Source organism: Emys orbicularis, chromosome 1, assembly GCF_028017835.1.
Source record: "Emys orbicularis isolate rEmyOrb1 chromosome 1, rEmyOrb1.hap1, whole genome shotgun sequence".
Taxonomy (NCBI): Eukaryota; Metazoa; Chordata; order Testudines; family Emydidae; genus Emys; species Emys orbicularis.
In genome coordinates, this window is record NC_088683.1 from 6,743,595 (window position 1) to 6,765,523 (window position 21,929).

General features: G+C 56.1%; 1 protein-coding gene and 1 non-coding gene across 2 annotated transcripts; both read right to left on the bottom strand.

Annotated features, from left to right (window-relative positions):
* Window positions 1-11,031: 11,031 nt before the first annotated feature.
* On the bottom strand, window positions 11,032-19,336 carry OPN1SW (opsin 1, short wave sensitive). The gene is made up of 5 exons (XM_065405728.1): window positions 18,991-19,336; window positions 15,582-15,750; window positions 14,750-14,915; window positions 13,468-13,707; window positions 11,032-11,154 (listed from the first exon to the last, which is right to left on the bottom strand). The coding sequence occupies exons 1-5, from the start codon at window positions 19,334-19,336 to the stop codon at window positions 11,032-11,034; spliced, it is 1,044 nt and encodes a 347-aa protein (XP_065261800.1).
* A 1,465-nt stretch (window positions 19,337-20,801) lies between these two features.
* Window positions 20,802-20,873, bottom strand: TRNAP-AGG (transfer RNA proline (anticodon AGG)). The gene has a single exon. It is a non-coding gene; the product is annotated as a tRNA-Pro (tRNA).
* Between the last annotated feature and the right edge of the window lie 1,056 nt (window positions 20,874-21,929).

Consider the following 21,929-nt stretch of genomic DNA (forward strand, 5'->3'; position numbering starts at 1 on the left):
GCTGTCTGTCTGGACTGCTCTGTAGAATTTGGGGATTCTGTTTGACTGAAGACTGCCTTTTGGCCATTCCTGCTTTGCAAACCCCTTCAAAATAGGCACCATGGTGTATGGCAGCAGCAAGACAAACCTGTGCTTGCTCTTCTCCACAGCATTCCTTCGTGAGGCCTTTGCTGTTCTCGGAGCTCCAGTGATTTGAACTAATATACAGCAAGTGTGATCTGGAGCTTTCCATCCACAAACATGTGGGAGGTGGGGCTGTCTTGCAGATGCTGCTAAAATCCTCAGCCTGAGTTTTGTGTTTGCCGCAGGGTCTCTGTAAATGCGAATTACTTGTGCATTACATTCTTTTGAATCCATCTGGCTTCTCTGTACATAGTTAATCAAAGCCATGTGACCCGACTAGATGAGGCAAGAAACTGATGTGATGTGACCCTCTGTATGTTATACAGGGAAATCAACCAGGAAAAGTGACTGATCCTAAATTGGTCCCTTAAGGCAAGGAACAGTGGATGAGTGCAGCTTGCTCCATGGGGTTAGGGGATGGAAATGGGAGGGGCTCCCTTTTTATTTCAGCCATTAGACTTCTGCAAATCATACATCATTGAAGTGCCTTTACCTACCAAAACAAAAATCAAACCGGGGCTAGGTTGCCAGTTTAGGAACCTCGAGATGAAATGCGCCAAAAGAGGATAACTAAGAAAACAACAAGGCTACAGCAAACCAGAGAATAAAGACTCTGAAGATTGAAATTACCCTTTGTGTGTTCTGCTCCTGTGCAGTGGTTAAACAGCAGTATTAGTAGAAATCTTTGCAGCAGTGTTCTTACCTTCTTGTGAATTTTTAACCATATGCTGCCTATTTTACCAGGGATTTTTTTTACCTCAGAAGGCAAACCACTTACTTTGTTGTATCCTGAGGTATTTCCTTATGCTTTTTTCTTTAACCAGGGAGAACTGCTGTTAGAGAGCCAGAGATAAGTGATTGCCAAGAGCTGACTTCTCTACCTTAGCTGGTGACTCTTCCTTGGAGTGCCATTTTGCACAGCTTAGTGGGTCGCTTGCACTTCTCATGTGTGGGGCCTAGTGGGGGGAGTGTTGAAATTAGTCTAAAGCAATCACTGTGTTTGCAAACATAGGCCATTTCCTTCACTCTATTGTCCTGTAAACACTAACGCCAGCCTCTTCTGGCCCCTTAACTGTAATAAACTTGGGCCTCTTTTTCTTTAAATTGGTTTGTTTCAAGGGTTAAAGGCTTGAAACATTAAGTATGTGTACTCCTATTATTTCATGTAACTTTCTACAAATAACACACTTTTGATATAACTTGAGACTATGGATCAAATCATAATCAAGCATTGTATATGAGATTTGTATGGTATACGTGCCTTTAGTGTTCACCCCTTAAGTATGGATGTTCTGACCCTTGGATGTGCTTTATGGTTTTGGGATAAAGCCAGGAAGAATCCTACTCTAATAAACAAAACTTACGCATAGCAAAGGAATCTGGAGGGGATGAAGGCCAGGTAATGCAGCAGCAATAGGGCTCACTACAGGAAGGCCTTAGCCTCACATTTCTGGTGACCCAAGTTGCTTTTGGGTCTCACATTTAAAATTAATTCCATTTTCTCCTGACCTCCATTCGTCACATCACAAAAGCGCCATGTGGTCTTGACACAGTTGGGCGTCTTTGCGTGTGAGGCTCAGGACTTTGAAATGGGCTAGTGCTGTTCAAAGTCACAATTGAGATGCATTTACAGAGCTATGTGGCGGAAGTTTGCACAGCTGCTGTCAGCACTAACGACTGGTGCAGACACTTTATAAACACTACAGTTCTTTCACCAGTAAAGTAAAACCTAATTCATATGTTCAGCATCAGCAGAGGTTTGGCCATATTCAGTGCTCTGCGATGCACGTCCTTTTAATCTCAGTGTGTTCCCACTTCTACTGTATGTTGTCAAAGCAAATGTAAAGCTGGTGAAAAACAGATTGCACACCCAAGGTGTCTGTTCCCATGAATGCTAATCCTCTAGGTTTTTTGTAGAGTGTAAACAGATTTTTATAATGTATGTCAGACGTAAATCTGTCTCAATAAAACTGTTTACATTCACTGTGGCTCCAAATGTGTGGTGTGTTATCACTCCGCAACTCAGACTCGGAATGATCTACTGGTTGTATTGGAATGGTCTGTGGTCTGTCATCACTAAGAAACCGTGCAAGTGGGATGCTGCAGCGAGAATAAGCACTTACATAAAACTGCACCGTGCTCAGTCTATGGACTTGCATCCCGAATGGACTAAGACAATGAGAACGGCCAGACTGGCTCAGACCAGTGGTCCATCGAGCCCAGTCTCCCGTCCTCTGACAGTGACCACTGCCAGGCGCTTCAGCGGGAATGAACAGAACAGGGCAACTATCGAATGACCCATCCCCTGTCGGCCACTCCCAGCTTCTAGCAGTTGGAGGTTTAGGGACACCCAGAGCAGGGTTGCATCTGTGACCCTCTTGGCTAATAAGACTAAGACTTTATCCATGAACTTATCTAATTCTTTTTTGAACCCAGTTATACTTTTGGCCTTCACAACATCCCCTGGCAATGAGTTCCACAGGTTGACACTGTAAAGTTAATCAAAATACACTGACGGTAGATTCCTTTGTCAGCCAGCAAGTTAGAATATTTTTATATTCGCTGAAAATAAAACTGCCTCTAGCGCACAACCAAATGAACAAGTCAATCAAAGAACTTTCCATTGACGCAATTCTCAGGAGCCCAAAGCTGTTCAGGGGTCACTCTCCTATCATTGAGATGCCGTCACTGCTGGCATGGAATGCAGCACCTATTCTTTGCTTTTAACATTGCGGGGGGAATGTCTCAAATTGTAACTACCATTGCAGTTTTAGGTAAATACAATCTAATATTTACCGACACTCGAATTCACCTATAATGGGAGGATGACCTCCCTTTGGAAAACAGGCATCTATTACTGGATGTCTCTTTAAAAGCCGACCTGCAGGTTGCTGTATAGACACAGATGCAACATCTGAAGTTATAAGCCTATTTTACTCCAGTAGCCTCCTGTACGGCCAGTAAATACTTTCATTTGGACAACTTAAATGAGATTGGAGACACTGGGTAGAGTTGAGCTCCATTTCTTCTCCATCTCGCTTCTTGGCCTCGTCTACACTAGGAAACAGCAGCTTTTAGGTGAACTGGGGCTGACTGTGGTATGTCTTCGTCTGCGCTTGAAGCTAAATCATGACCCTCTGCTCAGATCTCTGTAAGTGTGGAGTCATCCGTGACCCCACACTCTCCTCCATCTCCTGGGGTTAGACCCTGCATATTGCTGCTTCTGCAGCATTGTCCATGTGTGTGTCTGCCTTGGCTACACTGAACTTTCTGCTCTCTTTGGATGGCCTGTCCCAGCTCTTGCAGCTTTCTTCCCTCTCGCCACATCTCCAGACCAGAGCCTGTGCACAATGCTTGGGCTTGGTTTCCTGCATGTGGTCTGCAGAAGTGCTGGTGTGTTCAGGGCTTTAGACCTAGAGGAAGACCTGATCCCTGCCCTAAGTGTTATAAATAATGCAGCTGGCTGATGGCCTAAGCAGCAAGAGGCTGCAGGATTTCCCCTGTATAGGTCCCCATATTTCACCCACTACTTTAGGGACTTCATATGCCCACACCCAAGGGGGGGATGAGAGATCTGAAATAATGGAGGTTTCATTGTGCTGGGAAAGGAAGAGGATTCCCAGGCTAGGACTGCACGTCCGTAGCAGCCATGGCACGTCACTCCCATTCTCAAACCTTTCCGCTACCTTCGCTTTTGTGTGGGGGTCCAGCTCCACATTCTGCTCCTTGGTCAGACCCTGGCTATAAAAACTGCTCCTGAGACCTGCTTCAGTTTATGCCAGGGCCTTCGTCGCCCTTTTCCCCTCTGTGCTCAGTTGCCACTGGCCACCTTTGTGCCTGTTCGAGAACAAACGACGCCTGTTGATGCAAACACCTCCACTGCGTTCGCCGCCAGCTGGCATCATCTCCCCGTGTCTCTGCCTCAGCAACTCCCCATCCCATTTCAGATCTCTGCTGCTTATGCCTCGGACTTCCCTTTGCCACTCTGCTGGGTTCGTTCTGTACTCGTATTGTTTGAGGTGACCTGCAAAGGAAAAAGGTCTCCCCCTCCCACCCCTGCTGTGTAGAGGCCTGAAACTCTTGGTAAAAGTCCTTTCTGCCTGTGTTTGTGCTTCAAATAGCAGCGTTTCTCTCTCCTGTTCTTGCTGGAGGACCAGAGGGATCGTGATACCACGAGAGCTGAGGCTGCAACTGATCCTTAGTAAACTAGCCTTATTTTAACAAGCACCTGCTGTGCATCCATTTTGGTCGAGGGTCCAGAGGGATCTTAGCGCCCCCCCTGGCTGCAATGCAGGGATTTTAAAATGTGCTGGAGGGAGGAAAATAGGTAAAGTCCCCAAGCATGCCAAGGATGGCTACACCGGCCTCTCCTGGGGAAAGAAACCCAAAGGCTCTATGACGTTTGTGCCTTCTCATTGCGGTGATGGAAACTTCCTGGCTTAGGTACCAATCTCTCCTATTTCAGTATGGAGGGTGATTTGGCACTTGACTGCCTCCCCCAGCCCCTTTCGCTCCCCAGCCCTGATCTCCTAGGATGCCTGCGTTTCAGCCCCCGCCCTCCGGTACCTGGCCACTGTTCAGTGCTGGTGACTTTCATTGATGGACGCTGCTGCAGCCCTTTTCCAGGCCAGTTTTAACGGGAGGCAGGGCAAGGGAGCCAGCATGTTCCAAGAGGGATGACTGTGCATCCCACTGCTCTACAGGTCAGGCGTTCCCCACCGTTACATTCATACACGCTATTCACAGAGGCTTACACCAGCAGGGTTCCCCGTGTTACGGCTATTAGCGGAATGGAAGGAGTCTTGTCCAAATTCCCTCGTGTCGCCAAGGCTGCCTGCACGTTGGGCTTGAGCCATCGTCCATGTGTGGCCAAAGAGAAGAGGGAAAGCGTTCGGTTACCTGCTGCCTCCTGCATCCACTGGACTTCCCTTTCTTGCCCCAAAGTATTAGCCTCAGCCGGCAACGTCCTGAACTGGGCCCATCGGAAATTGCAAATTTGTGGGTAGTTCTCTGAAAACATCCACTCTATGTGCAGCAGTGGTCAAAAAAGCTGACAATGTTAGGAACCATTAGGAAAGGGAGAGAGAATTAGAAAATATCATGATGTCACTATATAAATCCATGGCACGCCTACACCTTGAATACTGTGTGCAGCTCTGGTTACCCCATCTCCACAAAGATAAGATACATTAGAAATGGAAAAGGAACAAAAATGCTTAAGGGTCTGGAACAGCTTCCGTGGGAGGAGAGATTTAAAAGACTCAGACTTGGAAAATAGACGACTAGGGGGGGATATGAAAGAGGTCTATAAAATCCTGCCTCGTGTGGAGAAAGTGAATAAGGAAGTGCTATTTACCTGTTCACATAACACAAGCACTAGGGGTCACCCAATGAAATGAATAGGCAGCAGGTTTAAAACAAACAAAAGGAAACACTTATTTCCACAACACACAGTCAGCCTTTGGAACTGGGTGCTAGGGGATGTTGCAAAGGCCAAAACGAATACTGGGTTCAAAAAAGAACTCAAGTTCTGGAGGACAGGTCCATCAATGGCTGTTAGCCAGGATGGGCAGGGACTCCACTCCATGCTCTGATTCTCCCTAGCCTCTGACTTTCAGAAGCTGGGAGTGGATGACAGGGGATGATGGACCATTCAATAAATTGCCCAGTTCTGTTAATTCCCTCTGAAGCACCTGGTACTGGTGACGGGTTCCTGGGCTAGATGGACCATTGCTCTGACCCAGCATGGCTGTTATGTATGAATGCTTGACGTTATCTCGATATGGAGCCCTGGTGTAATGTACGTATTTCACTGGGGGAAGGGTCTATATGTCCCAGCTCCATAGGATTCCTCCGGGCTGAGGACTTAATGTAACTTCTTTGACACGCCCTCATCCGAGTCATTTACACCAACTCAGCTTGGGGGCAAGGCGTGTTTTACATCACCGCCGAAAACAGGCCTCAGCTACGTTTGTGCAGCCAGACGTTCGGTGCTGCTGGGAAAGCAGGGCAGCTCACCCAGAGGGCCTCAGCAAGGCACAGAGGACATGCCGACCGCGATGCCCTGCCCCCAGCGAACATGGCGGGAAGGCCCAGTCAGCCTGGCTAAGGAGCCCAGCCCACACTCAGAAGAGGCGTCTCGTCTCTGAGGAAGACCAAGGCTGACGTGGTAAATCGCTATGGTTACTAGCCAAGTTTTGACCATGGGTTTTGAGCCCAAACTTGATTTAGACCCGACCGTGTCGCTAACTGGATCCAAACTCATTGAAAAGGCCCGAGTGGGATCTGATGGCCACACTGATCTGATGTCCCACCAACAGAGGAAGTGTGAGCCAATTAAACTGGAAGCCGCAGTTGCTGTTAATGACCAGATCCCACTTTCCCATTGGTCTGCATGCCACCTCGTTAGCAGCCCTTTCACACAGCTGGCTGGAGCCCTGTGCGCTGTCCTATCCTTTCCCTGCTCTTTTGAAAGGTAGCGTTTGTCCTGTTCAGTTCCTGGCTTCTGAACCTGAGTTTGGAGAAGTCACTTCACCTACCCTGTGCCTCAGTTCCCCATCTTTAAATTGGGGATAATGCCTCCCTACTTCAGGGAGGGGGTGGGGGTGAGGACAAAATCCATTAGCGCTTGTGAGGTGGTCAGACACGACGGTGAAGAAAGGCTTATAAGTGCCTAGATAGAACGCTAGGTAAATGCAGGCGTTTGATAATTCCACCTCTCCGGCTCTTTAAATCTGGGGCTCAGCTTCACGTTCTGCTCAGCTCTGGGGGAAAGGAAGCGTTTGGCCATAGGGGGTTTGAGCTTCTGTAATTCTTCCATAGGGAGCCGGCCCAGCCGTGGGTTAGGGCTGGCCCTGGAACCCTGGTAGTCCAAATGTCATTGTTGGGATGATTTGTAGCAACGTTAGCAAGGCTGAAGAAGTAACAGGCTCTGTGAAGGTTTGTTACCCCCAGCTAAAAGCAAAGCATATGGCTGCAAAGAGGGGCAGGCAACCTTCTGGTTGAGGTGAGTGCCCTTGAAAGTAGCGATGGCACAAGGCAAATACCGAAGCCATCACAGGCTTGGATTTTGTTTGGGACTGACCGTTGGCTCCGGCTGCAGGCCAGACCTTAAGTGCGCTGTGATCTGCGAACACAGGAATGCGAGATCGTGCGGAAGCCACACGCGTTCTTGGGGAAGGATCATTTGCCTTTTTTAACCTGATTGTGCGTTAATGGAGAAGTTCGTGGGTTTAACTGTACACACAGGTGCGGGTCTGCAAGTGAGCACGCTGCCCGGACCGAAGCCATCGGAAACGGGGCCAGGCCCACCTAATCCTGGTCTGGGAGTCGCCACCGGTCCATCACACGGGAACAGGTAGCCCTGGGAGCGCCCTCCCAGTTACTGCGGGTACAAAACGGCTCACCACCACCGGGTTGCGTTCAGCCCATTCGCATTATTTTATTGTCAGAACCGCTCCTACGTCCGGCCGCTGGAGTATTACCCTGCGCTACAAGGATGAATACAAGGCAAATGTACAAGTTGTGATGCAGGTTTTTGCAGGAATTGCGCATGCTCTGTACATTTAAATACAAACGGATGTTGGGAGGACCGCTCTGGGACTGTCCCCTAGCCCGCAGCGTCCAGGGCTTGAGGTTAATCGCTCGTTGTAGAAGGAAATACTTTGGATTCCAGAGCCCGGACCCCAGCGTTGTAAGATAACGGACGTTCCCCTGTGTAATGAGTGGGACTGCTGAGAGGTTTGTGCTTTGGCGGGGTCTCGCAGAGGACCAGGTGGGGAAGCTACTGGTGTTGACCCCACCAATGGCAGGAGGGAATGGAGCCGAGAAGCACAGGGCTTTTGATCGCCCGGGCTCCCCAGGTGTTTTATAAACCACACACACCCAGCCCAGCTGGGCTGCAGGAGAGGCACTGCAGGCCTAGCTCAGGATGGCACACGCCTCCCCAGAAGTGCTGGGGGGTGCGGAATGTCCCCCGAGAACAGACAGGACCTAGGGTGGAAGGGCTCCTCACCAATGGTCCTGTAGAAGGGGGTGGGCTTGGGCCTGGGTTTTTTAGAAAAGACCTGTGCCCAGTGAGTTAGAAGGACCGGGGTGCAGGGAGATCCAGTGACTGCAACCGATCCGGGGGCAGTGGTCGAGCTATTGAATTGGATGCACTACCCAGGGGTGTCGGGGGGCTGAGTTCTGCCTGCCCCAGAGCTGCCTCGGGGAGTACAACAGAGACACACAGAGGGAGAGCCAGGGCTCCCCGCCAGCCCCATGGTACCCTCCCCATCCCCTGAGGGTTAGCTCCCTCCCTCGCCTAGCTTGTCTCACCCTCTCCTATACCGTGCCTGGGTGTAGCCTCCATCTTCTCTCCCCACCTCCCAGCAGGGGGTATAAATACTGCCCCCCGCCCCGAACACAGCTCCAGGGCCAGTCTCAGCACGGATGGAAGGTGTGTGTCTGTCTAGCCTCTTTTCCCATGCTGTGCCCCTCACTGTGGTCTCTGGGTGCCCGACACTCCCTTACGCCTGCTGATACCCCTCGCCACCTGGGAGGGGGGTTGTGTTGGGGGCGGAGCTTGTGGTTAAGGCACTGCGCTGGGATGCCAGAGCTGGGTTCGAGACCCGGCTCCGCTACCGATGCCCTGCATGACCTTGGCCGAGTCGCTCTGGAGCTGTTCCCGCCTGCGCAGGGACCGCCCCGCCTCCCAGAGAGTTGGTGAGGGGAAATCCACTAATGGGGGCGGGGTGCTCAGACCTTCACAACCACCTCGAAGGGGTCAGTCACAGCAAGGAGGTGGCAGTTTGGACTTACTCCTCTGGTCAGCTGAGTTTTTTTGCTACGCTTCTGGCTCCTTAGCATGCAAATGAATTAACCTGGGCTGAGGGGCAGATCCCAGCCCTCCAAGCCTGCTGCAAGCCCCGCTGAATTCAGGGGGGTAAGACGGGGCACTCAATTCCCTGGCACTCAGGCTGAGCAGGACAAATTCAGGGGCGACTCAGGAAGTGGGGGTGATTCTCAGTCGAAGGGAGCCCGGGGGGGGCTCATGCTGGTGTCCCAGGCGCCCAGGGGAGGGGGCGGAAGACGATGTCAATCCCACCCTTTTGGCCTCTGGGCTCTTTGGGCTAGAACAAGAGGTTGGATCTGCTGCTTCTTTCACTTTCTCGTCTGCTTTTTCTATTGGAATGGGAGGATGCTGACAAAGGGCTGGGGAAGGCCGGGAGGGACATGGCGCCCGGACCCTGCTCCTGGAGCCCCTTTCTGTTGAGTTTTTTGGGAGAGCAGAGGGGATGGCTCTGCAGAACTGGGACCACATGGCAGGGGAAACCTGGGGAAGCATTGCCCAGGGCTGATGGGGGACCTGGTACAGACTTCAGCTATGAGGGCTGTTATAAAGAGGATGGGGATTGATTGTTCTCCATGTCTGCTGATGGCAGGACAAGACGTAATGGGCTTAATCTGCAGCAAGGGAGATTCAGGTTAGATATTAGGAGAAACTTCCTAACTTTCAGGGTGTTCATAGAATCCTAGAAGATTCGTGTTGGAAGGGACCTCAGGAGATCATCTAGTCCAACCCCCTGCTCAAAGCAGGACCAATCCCCAACTAAATCATCCCAGCCAGGGCTTTGTCAAGCCGGGCCTTAAAAACCTCTAAGGAAGGAGATTCCACCACCTCCCTAGGTAGTTTAGCTCTGGAACAGGCTTCCAAGGGAGGTTGTGGGTTTGTCACTGGATGTTTTTAAGAACTGGTTGGACAAACACCTGTCAGGGACGATCTCGGATTACCTGGTCCTGCCTCCGTGCAGGGGGCTGGACTAGGTGACCTCACGAGGGCCCTTCCAGCCCCACATTGCTCTGATTTCCATAGGGAGAGGGGGAAAGGGGTGCAGTGGTGGAATGGGCCCTAGAGCGCTGGCCAGAGGATGCTGCCTGTCCCCAGAATCACGGGCTTAGCTCCCGAAGGGGAGCAGGAAATTGCCGCTGCAAGGTGCCCTCTCGGCTGCCCTCACAGCAGAGCTGGTGCCTTGCTCAACACTAGCACCGCTCAGCAAGGGATTTCAAAGCACCTGACAGCCAGGGGGGTGACCTCACCAATGTGAAGAGGGTCGGCTCCATCCGCCCATTTCTCAGCTGAGCCCCAGAAAGTGCAAATGGCTTTCACAGTCAGTCAGTGGCAGAGCCGGGGATAGAACCCAGGAGTCCTGACATCCAACCTCCCCCCCCCCCCCCACATAAACCACTAGACCCCACTCCCCTCCCAGAGCTGGGGATAGAACCCAGGAGTCCTGACACCCAGCCCCCCCCCGCTCTAACCACTAAACCCCACTCCTCTTGTGTACCCCACTCACCTTGTAGAGCCGGGGATAGAACCCAGGAGTCCTGATGCACAGCCCACCCCCGCTCTAACCACTGACCACACACTGCCTCTCTACCCTTCCTCTGCCCCACTCCCCCTCCCAAGCACTGGGTGCTGGTTCCCAGCTGGGACTGTCTCCTTTGGGTCAGCAGTCCCGGGCCATGCTTGGACGAAGGAGCAATGACGGCCGGTCAGCAGACCCGACGGGGGGAAGATGGGAGAAGGCAAAGCTGCCCTGCCCCCCTCTCACCACTCAGCCTGCCCCTGTGCTGCCGGTGCCAGGGGCAGACTCAGCCTGGGGGGCAGCAGCTGTGGAGAGTCAATGGGGGGCTGCATGGCGCCCCCAGGGGCAGCGTGGGGTTGCTCTCCCCAGCTGGTTGGATCCATCCTCCCATCGGGGGTCGGTGAGTGCAGGCCTGCTCACCAATTGAAATTTACAGTTCAGTGTCGGAGGCGCAGCCGTGGGGCTGGGCTGTGGGGCCTCAGGGCTTCCTCTCGGAGCCCACGCTGGAGCCCGGTGCCTGCTCCCCTTGGGAAGGGCTCCGTGAGATGCCGCAGCCTCCTCAGCTGGGGCTGACCTGGCTGGTGGACACGGACGAGACCTCGGTTTTCTGGGCGGAGCTGGACACGTCGGACTCGTCTGTGATGGGTTTCCCACACACCGTCTCCATGATGCAGGCGCGGAACTGTAGGGGAGAGAGCGCCACCCCCCTGCACCGTTAGACTGGCCGGGGTGGTCCAGCTGGAGCCCCCGGGCTGCATCTGCCCACAGGATGCTTCCGTCCAGCCCCCCCACCACATCCGCCCCCCCCAGCAGACCTGCTCCTGTGACGTTATGAGTGGGTCAATTACCCTGTGCTAATTGCCAGGATGTTTGGGAGACGGAAAGTTGAGCCTATTGTTTTCTCAGGCCAAAAGGCTGCAGGAAATGTATAAAAACCCTGGGACACGATCCTGCTTCATCTCAGATCTGCTTTGGGTTTCAAGAGGGAGAAACCCTGAGCCACAAGAATTGAGATCCCCAGTCACTGACTGGAGTCACCCTGAATATGGACATTGGACTATAACCTCTGGACTATTTCTAAAAGGACTTTTGGCAACTACAAGCTCACCTCTGCTAGGTATCTAAACCTCAAGAATTGAATTCAAGTCTGTCTGTATATTGATCTTTTAACCAACTCTCTCTCTCTTTTCTTTTTTAATAAATTTTAGCTTAGTTAATAAGAATTGGCTATAGCGTGTTTTGGGTAAGATCTAAGTTATAATTGGACCTGGGTATGTGGCTGATCCTTTGGGATTGGAAGAACCTTTTCTTTTATATGATGAGATAAGATTTTCAGTAATCATCATCATATCTGACAGGTGTGTCTGGACAGAGGCCTGAGGCTGGGCACTTTAAGGGAACTGAGTTGTTTGGACTTCTGAGTAACCAGTGAGGTACTATAGAAGCTGTTTTGTGCAGGTAAATCTATTTTTTTTTTTTTAATTATTAATGGAGATATCCCATCTCCTAGAACTGGAAGGGACCTTGACAGGTCATCGAGTCCAGTCCAGCCCCCTGCCTTCACTAGCAGGACCAAGTACTGATTTTGCCCCAGATCCTCAAGTGGCCCCCTCAAGGATTGAACTCACAACCCTGGGTTTAGCAGGCCAATGCTCAAACCACTGAGCTATCCCTCCCCCCAAGTATTGGAATACTTATTGGAATATCTAAGTATTGGAATAACCACCAGCGTTTGGGGTTGGTCCGCCCCGTTTTGTTTCCAGTTCACCCTGATTGAGTGACCTCAGCTGGCTCCCACGGGCAGCATTGTCACAGCATCAAAGGGTCGCAGCAGGACTTCGCAGCCCCCCCCCCCCCCCCACACACACAGGGACGCCGTTTTGTAGAGCACTTGCTCCTGGCTGTGGGTTGGAGCATCCTGAAGGGGGGCTGGGTTCTGCTGCGCTGCCCCCCATCCAGGCCAGGCGGCTGCTGCTAGCCCTCTGGCCTCGGCTCGCGGGCTCCACAAGGAAGTGCCCACACGCATGGACCCCTGGGGAGTCTTTGCATTGCCAGCAGCAGACCGGGCAGGGTAGGCCCATGCTGCTGAGAACCCTCTCTCTCAGTGCCCGCCCGGTGGGTCTGGCTAATCCTCAGCCTCCAGCTGACCCCAGAGTTGGGATGGGGAAGGAATTTCCCCACAGATTGACAGGGACCTGGGGGGGGGGGGGGGGCTCGCCTTCCTCAGCAGCATGGGGTGGGGTCTCCTGCTGGCATCGCCTGGGCAGCTCACGCCTAATCAGCTCGGGTAAATCCACCTCTCTGAGAGGTGTCAGCTAGGTTGATGGAGGAATTTCTACCGGCGGCCTAGCACTGTCTACACCAGGGCTGACACCGGCTTAGTTACCTCGCACAAGGCGTGGCATTTTTCACAGCCCTGAGCAACGTGGCTAAGCCGACCTCACTTTGTCATGTAGACCAGGCCTCAGTCTCCCCTGTTTTCTGCCCGTGGCTCACGACAGATGTGTCACCTGAGGACCGAAGTCGTTGGCTCCCCGGAGGGCGTCTGGGGGCTGGTGATGGCCTCACACTAGATAAACTAACGGGCCCTTCTGGCCTTAAACTCTATGACTCCTAGGTGCAGACCCTCTGCCTGCCCTCTGCTCTCCGCCCGCGCACAGTGCTGGCCAGGCCCTCTGCCCCCTAGCCCTCCCCAGCCATTTCCTGGGGACTCAGAGCAGGGACCCGAGCAGAACCTGGCGTCAGCACAGCCCCATTGCCCTGCCCGTGCTCTCAGCCAGGCCGGAGGTCGGGCCCGTGGTTCATATCATGACCCAGTGACTGCCAGGGCAGGCTCCATGCACCTCTCCGGGCAACCACCCACTTCTCCAGCTCCGATCCTGGCTGCACGTGGGAAGGGACTTGGGCTGCTCCAGACCCCGCTCTCAGGGACCCCACGGGACTTGGGCCGGGGCAGGCCTGGTCCATGGCGCACGCCAAGGAAGGGAACGCTCACCTGTTTGTTCATGAAGCAGTAGATGATGGGGTTATAGACACAGGAGCTCTTGGAGAAGAAGGCAGGGACGGTGACGAGGCGCAAGTCGAGGCCGTGGTTGCGGTTGTTCACTATGTACATGGCCATGGCCGCGTAGGGCACCCAACAGACGCAGAAGGAGCCCACCATCACCACCACCATGCGGGACACCTCCCGCTCCGCCTTCTGGGTGGTGGCCGACTCTTGCTGTTGGGCCGCTACCTGCAGGCAACCCACCAGGGCCCCCGGGCATGAGCGGCAGGCTCCCAGGCACCCCTTCCCTAGCCCCCTCCTCCACCGGGGTAGCTCTGGAGAGCGGGGCTGCTGAACCAGGATTGGATCGGCCGGACGGTCCCTCGCCCCCTTGTGGCAGGTCTGATTTCCCTCCCCGCCGCTCGCCTGGCCCCAGCTCCGACTCCAACGGGGAGAAGTCGTACCCGGGGGATTCCTCCAGGAGTCACAGCTCCCCGTCCACCCTGGATTGAGTTACCAGAAACGCACGCTCCCTCGGGTCCTCGGGATGGGGCGGTGCCTTCGAGCCCCAGCCTGAGAGCAGGCTGCTCGCAGCCACTGGCATGAGCCGCTCTCCCTGTGGGGGCAGCAGGCCCTGACTGTGTTACAGACCAAGCCCACGGACCGGTCCCTGCAGCCATGGGTGTTAGACAAGCAACTCTGAACCGGCCCAGTGGCGGGGGCTCTGTGGAGGACACCCTTCCGTCCCTCTGTCTGTCTGGGAGCCTCTTTGGCACGCTCCTCACTAGACGGACCAGCATTTTCTAACATCAGAGACAGCTAGAGGCAAAATATCAACCCATTCAGACTGTCAGAGCTGCCAAGCAATCACACTCATCAGCGTGCAACCCTCCCGTCTCACACACACACTGCACACTCATCAGCGTGCAACCCTCCGGTCTCACACACACACACCGCACACTCGCCAGCGTGCAACCCTCCCGTCTCACGCGCACACCGCACACTCGCCAGCGTGCAACCCTCCCGTCTCACGCGCACACCGCACACTCGCCAGCGTGCAACCCTCCCGTCTCACGCGCACACCGCACACTCGCCAGCGTGCAACCCTCCCGTCTCACGCACACTGCACACTCGTCAGCGTGAACCCTCCCGTCTCACGCACACCGCACACTCGCCAGCGTGCAGCCCTCCCGTCTCACGCACACCGCACACTTGCAAGCAGACAGGTGCCCTGGGAACTGGCAGCATGACCTGGCTCTCCACGTCCTGTCTCTGTGCAGCGGGTACTTACGGCTCGGAGGGCGCCCAGCAGCTGGGAGTAGGAGAAGCAGATGAGCGAGAAGGGCACGATGAAGCAGAAGATGAAGAGGAACCAGGTGTAATATTCGCTCCTGTACTTGGTCCCCACCGTGTACCAGTCCGGGCCGCACGAGCACTGCAGGCCTTCGGGGATGAACCTGCAAGACGGAGGGCACAGCACTTCCCCAGAGCTTGCTCGGCCTTGTGCAGCCGGCACAGCCCACCACCTCCGCTGGCCAGGGCCGGGGGGATGGGCAGGGCCAACCACCCCCCGCCCCGTTTGGCGTGGCTCGTTCCCCAGCAGAAAGCAGCCCCTCTGCTCCCGGCAGCACAGCTATTGCACCGGCAGGTGGGAGAAGGTTCCTTGCTCCCTGGCTACTACAGCCATGTGCGAGCAAGAGAGGAATCAGAATGATGAGATTTTGAGGCCTGGCGGCTCCTGACCTCTCAGGTCAGGAACGCTTCCTGGGGCCGGCGCGTGCCCTGCCCAGCCTGAGCTTGAGCCCAGAGATCAGACCAAATCGGGGCGCCAAGCCGGCGGTTGGCAACGCTGCTTCTGAACCCGTTCGGAGCGAGCGGCTTTGCACACCACCAGCTCCCTACAGAGCTGGCTAGCCGGTCAGCCTGCCAGGCACTGTGCCATGGGGCTAGGGAGGCCCCCCACATCTGCTCCCTCTTGGCAGGGGCGTTTGCCAGGCGATGCCACGAGGCTGGGCAAAGGGACCGGAAAGAGGCAGGCCCAGGGCACACTGGGGCGGCTGGCGGGAGGAGCTCCCTCTCTCCTCTCGGACGCCCCGGCCCCCAGCCCCCACCCCAGCTCCTACCGGCTCCACCCGAAGTAGGGCGGGATGGAGACGCCGATGCCGATGACCCAGGTGGCCGCCACCGCCATCAGGGCGTGCTTGGAGCTGAAGCGGAAGTTCCCGAAGGGTTTGCAGATGACGATGTAGCGCTCAAAGGCCAGGAAGGCCAGGGACCACCCGGTGACCAGGCCTGGGGAAGGCACAGGGAGATTAACTCATACAGCCCCAGAGCCCAGCATCCCCCTGCGCCCTCAGCCCCGCCCTGCGCCCAGATAGCACCCCCAGGGACCCCCGAACCCACCTCGCTGGTGTCCTGGGTTCCTGGGGCGGGATGCTGAGAGCAGCTCAGCCGATGTGGAACTGGCCTGTTGAACCTCTGCCCCATGTTTCCCCTGTTTCCCCATTAGCCAGACCCCCTGCTTCCCCGCCAGAGACGCTTCTGGACACTGGTGGGGGGCAGGGGAACGGCCCTTTCTCCCCATGCATTTGTTGCAGGCAGAGCGACCCGGGGAAACAGCTGACGGAAACTCCTCTCACATCTCAGCGGGGCTGGGGAGCCGGGTGAGTTTATCTGGGGACAGGTCGCAGCAGAGGCTGCCTGGAAAGTCATTTTGTCCCCTTTCGCCTCATCCCCCTGGATTGTGGAGCATCCGCCAGACCCGGGGAACGCGGCAAAGTCTCTGGGTTTGGCTTTGGAGCGAAGCCAGCAGTGACAGCAGCCTGCTCACCCCAGGGACCAGTTTGTGAAGGAAGGTGAAAATCTCCGGCCCCGATCCTGCAACTGGATCTGCGAGGCTGCCACGGTCACCTGGTCTTCTGCAGCCTAGCGCAGCGCCCCTCCCAGCACTGCAGCCTGGCTGCCCAGGGCTCCCCCTGCACTGGCTCTGTCCAGCCGCCGGTGAAGGCAGTGGGAAATCGCCCCTCGCGGGTGCTGGGCCCTTCAGAAGCTATGACACTGCCATGCATCCGGAGCTTGCGCCCGCTCTGATGCCTGGCACTGCAGGGGACCGGAGAAGATGCAGTAAAGGACAGCGACAGGATGGCTGCAGAGGCCTGCCCGCCCTGGGGCTTCCCTGGGAATATGGGGGTGCCTGCTCTCCTCTCCTGGCAGATTCCTCAGCTCTTCTCCTACCCCCCTCCAGGGCCGGCTCTAGGTTTTTTGCCGCCCCAAGCAAAAAATTTTTTGGCTGCCCCCCGTCCCAGCCCTGGGCTCCTCGCTGCACCCCCCTGCCGCCCCAGCCCTGGGCTCTCCCCCCCACACACACCCTGCCGCCCCAGCTCTGAGCTCCCCCCTACCCCCCCACCATTGCCCCCCACACACACCTCCTGCTGCCCCAGCCCTGGGCTCTCCCCCCCGCACCCTGCACCCTCCTTCCGCCGCAGCCCTGGGGCACTGGTAACTTGCTCCCAGGGCGGGTCATTCAGCAGGAATTTTGGGTGTGCACAGAACACAGACAGGATTGGTTCCCATATGGTTACAGAACTGCAGTAAAGTGGAACAATTTTCAGCTTGTGTGATTGGACGATATCTGGATGCATATTATAAGACTGTCCTACATAAATGAGGAAAAGTTGAGGTGCCTTTATTATTCTTTTGTTCCACTCTTTCTTTCTATGGGGAATTTGCCAATGCAATATCACTGTCTTCCTTTTAAACAAACAAACAAACAAACAAACAGAAAAAAGGCAATGGCTGTTGAAAATAGCAATTCCAGGCCTAATAACCACTGGGAAGCATTTCTTGCTCAATTTTATCCTACTTTTTCTACAGCAAGTTACAGTGGATCAGTATATTTGATTTGGGAGAAATGAAGTAACAGCCGCCCAAACTGAGCTTGAGCGCTCCTGAATTTTGAGGTGTTCAAATCTGGAAGGCAGGTGCTGGGGGGGGGGGGGTCGGGGGGCGGGGGCGCTGTGGCTCCGCAGGGGAGCACGGCAGCATGTATGCAGCCGCATGTCTGGTGCTGCGCGAAGGCAGACACGCTGGTCTGAGTGGCACGGTAAGGGGGCTGGGGGGTTGGAGAAGGGGTAGGGGGTTCCGGGGGGGGCAGTCAAGGGACAAGGAGAAAGGGGGGTTAGATGGGTCAGGGGTTTCGGGGGGGCAGTCAGGGGACAGGCAGCAGTTGGATAGGCATGGGAGTCCCAGGGTTTGTCAGGGGACAGGTAGGGGGTGGGGTCCTAGGGGGGAAGTTGGGCGGGTCTCAGGAGGGGGCAATCAGGGGACAAGGACCAGTGGGGCTTAGATAGGGGGTGGGATCCTGGGGGGCAGTTGGGGCAGGGGTCCCGGGAGGGGGTGATCAGGGGACAGGGAGCAGGGGGGTTGGATGGGTTGGGGTTTCTGTGGGGGGCAGTCGGAGGGAGTGGATGGGGGCGGGGGGGGGCTACCCTCCCTCCCTGTGGAGTGTCCTATTTTTTGAATGTTAAAACATGGAATCCCTACTCACAGTGCAGCTCTCCATTCAGGGCAGGCTGCAGCATGAGGTCTCAGCTTCCTCACTCCCTCCCCCTCTTTCCAGTTGGTAGTGGCCAAGGGAATGCTGGGAAATGTAGGTCTTTCCCTGCTCCAGGGCTGGCTCTATAGGCAGGGAGCTAACCAAGGAACTACAGCTCCCAGGGCCCCCTGTTGGTTCTCAGCTCCCAGGCTGGATCCCTGCCGCCCCTGCAAATGGGCTGCCCCAAGCATGTGCTTGCTTTGCTGGTGCCTGGAGCCGCCCCTGCCCCCCTCCCAGTTCCCAGCTCCACCCGGAGCCGCAGGTCATGCGGGCATCCCAGGGGAACCACAGAAGGTTGGCCCAACACCCTAAGCCTGGGGGCCCGATCCCCGCTCACTTCCCGCCAGCGTCCCCCACTGTTGCTCTTGATTTCCCCCGGGGACGGCCCACCCCATTCTGTTCTACTCAGGCCTGAGCGTTAAAAGAAATCAGCTGCCTAATTGTGCTCACAGGAACATAAGAACGTCCAGACTGGGTCAGACCAATGGTCCATCTAGCCCAGTCTCCTGTCTGCCGACAGCGGCCAGTGCCAGGTGCCCCAGAGGGAATGAACAGAACAGGGAATCATTAAGTGATCCATCCCCTGTCACCCATTCCCAGCTCCTGGCAGTCAGAGGCTTGTGATCACGGGTGCCGATAGTCCAGAGCAGCTGTGTGCTTGGATCTTCACCCCTGGGCTGCCCAGCGCTTCCTGCCTCTGCTCGGATCTTTCTCGTCCCCAGAGCAGCCCCTGCTGCGGAGCGTGGCCCCTTTGTGGCCCAGGCAGGGGAAGGAGGGAAACAAATAAAAACTAGAGGCAGATCCTCAGCTGGTGCAAACGGCTCTGGCTTCACTGATGCCACACAGTGCCCCCCGGCAACCCCTCTGAGCCCACACCACAGCCCTCAGCTTCTGGGACCCCCTCCCGGCTCGCCCATGAGGCCCTCTCCCTGCGTTACCTGCGACGGAGCCTAGGAAGGCCTCCAGGGCGCAGGCTTGCCGCCCGAAGATGAAGTAGCCCTGGGAGCTGGAGATGAAGACCATGAAGACGGAGAAGGAGCAGAAAATGAAGCCCCCCAGGCAGATGTTGACCAGGATGTAGTTGAGCGGCTGCCGCAGCTTCTTGTACTTGATGGTGACCACGAGGACGATGGCGTTGAGGGGCACGCCGGCGAAGAACACGAAGCCCATGAAGGCCGTCTGGAAGTAGAAGGCCCAGAGCGGGGCGATGTGGTACTGGGGCCCGTCCCAGGGCCCCACCGAGGAGACGTTCTCAAAGAGGTAAAAGTCTTCTTCCCCCGACATCCTGCCGGCCGGGAGCGCTGCACAGAGCCTGCCCTGGCTCCCTCCCCCCTTCTAATATACAATCCCCAGGGGGACAAGCCACTTAAGGGCTCATGGGGGGATCAGGCATTAAGCCTGAGCTTCCTACGGACAAAGTTTGGGATTAGGGGCTCTAAGCCCCTTACCTCCTGTCCCCTAAGCCCCCTGAGAGGGTAATCTTGTTGGCCGCGCAGCCGAGAGCCGATTGTGTGGACTCGAGGGGATTCCGGGGGGTGAAAGGGCAGGGGGCGGCTGGCAGCTGCTGGGTGGGGCTGGGTGGAAGGGCCTCAGGGAGGTGGTCATGGGGCCGTGAATCCAGAGGCATCCCAGTGGGCGGCTGTCAGCTGCCCCCCTCCTTTCCGCCAGGAGACGGAGCAGCCCCGGCAGGGGCGTCCTGCCCCGTGCACCCCAGCGCGTTCCCCCTCGGACCCTGTCCCAGCCCTTCCCTTTGGGGTCTGTGGCACCGCCAGGGTCTCGCGGCAGGAGAGATTTGGAGCCTACATTTCCCGTTGCCGTCTTTCCCCTCCTCTCCCATCCCGCCGGGCTCGGCACGTGCCCAGACTGCTGCAGGCTTGGCCACACTGTGCGTGGCACCAAAACGGAGTGTGGGGAGAGGGACAGCGCGGCAGGGACGTGACTGGGGCACGCGGCTGCCCGGCGCAGCGGGGACGTGACGGGGGCATTGGGCTGCCCAGCGCGGCAGGGACGTGACGCGGGCATTGGGGTGCCCGGCGCAGCGGGGACGTGACGGGGGCATTGGGCTGCCCGGCACAGGGGGGACGTGACGGGGGCACTGGGCTGCCCGGCGCAGGGGGGACGTGACGGGGGCACTGGGGTGCCCGGCGCAGTGGGGACGTGACGGGGGCACTGGGGTGCCCGGCGCCAAGGGGACGTGACCGGGGCCTGGGCTGCCCAGCGCGGCGGGGACAAGACCGGGGCACGCGGCTGCCCAGCGCGGCGGGACCCTTATGATACCCAGGTATAGCACAGCAGTGCCCAAACCTGGCTTCCAAGGCCACATCACGGCTTATGGGGTCGCCTCTCCTTTGCGTGTTAACTGGCACCAGCTGAAACATTCCCACCCAGGAGATCGGCTCGGCTTTGGCAGCCAAATAGAAACGGTAGGGGAGCCGGGGATGGAAACCAGCCGCCCGCAGTGTGGGGTGTCAGAGCAACATGGGGGGGGGAGCTTGGGGGAGGCCCTGAGGGACTCCAAGGGCCACCCGTGGCTTTTGCTCTAAGATCGGCCAGGCAGGAGGAGACCCCAAAACATTTGGCTCTATTGAGCATCAGGAAAGTGCGACGGAGGAACGTTAATCGAACGCGTCCAGCTGGGATGTGGCTTGGCAGCGCCGTGGATTTTAGGGAATAAAATTCCTCCTTTTCACCAAGCTTCTCTTCTTGGGGGAAATTGCTTCGTTCTGGCAGATCCCCGACCATCAAAAGTGGGCTTGTCCAGGATTTGAACCCGGGACCTCTCGCACCCTAAGCGAGAATCATACCCCTAGACCAACAAGCCAGCTGGAAAATATTTCTGCCAGATGTTGTTTTAGAGGAGACCTTGGCAGTGCTGGAAACCACAAGACCATGTGGCTTGGTTCAAGCAGCTGAACGGTTCTTTCCCCAGCTCCTCGGCACACTTTACAGCACTTACAGTTTACACCGTGGGTGGCTCAGACACAATATCCCCTGGACCCTGAGTCAAGCCACTTCAAGCAAACCAGAGCCCCCACAAAACCAGTCCCTGGCTGCATAAGGGGCCCGTTGCTTGCGTCTCCCTTTAGAACGATGCTGCGTTCGCGATGGGCCATGCTGCGAGTGGGGAGCTGTGACAGAATACACCCTGTGCTCACACCCTGCACACTGCTTTGCACGAGGAATGCCTTGGGAGGCGTTTAAAAACTCAGCATTTGCTGATCAGTAACAGCCTGGCAAAGTGCATGGAGCAGCCTGACATGTGATGCTATAAACACAAGCAGAAATCAGGACTAAAAGCAGGTTTTCCAGAGAAGTCTGGGGAGCGGTCAAACCAGTTCCTCAGGGCAAGCCGACACCTCGGCCAGGTGTAAGCAAGGCCCATGGGCCATTACCTGCTCAGTGCCCATTCTTGGGCAGGGGCAAAAATCTACATCTTAGCAAAGAAGCGGCATAGGGTTCCCGTCCTCACAGGCGGCCTGTCGTCAGGCTCCCAGCTGGAGATGGGGGGACAGGACTATGAAAAGGAGGGGCAGACGCCCCTCTCTCTCCCCCCGCCCATCGCATTCTCTGCACCGGAAAAGACAAAGCAAGCGGCTGCTGGACTCTGCAGGGGGCGGCGTCCTGACCTCTAGGGGTTGGTCAGGGAGACTGCTGGAGGCACCTGGCCAGACAACTTTGCTTTGACTCTAATAGAGTTTGTGAAGTTGGGCACCTGTAACTGTTTTATCTTTATGTTTCTTGTGACCATGTCTGACTCTTACGCCTCCTTGCTGGGCCTCACTGAAAATCGCTCTCTTTGTAGCTAATATCCTTGGTTTGTTGTTGTAGCTAATCCAGTGTGTTACGCTGAACTGTCTGGATATCTATTTAAAAGCTG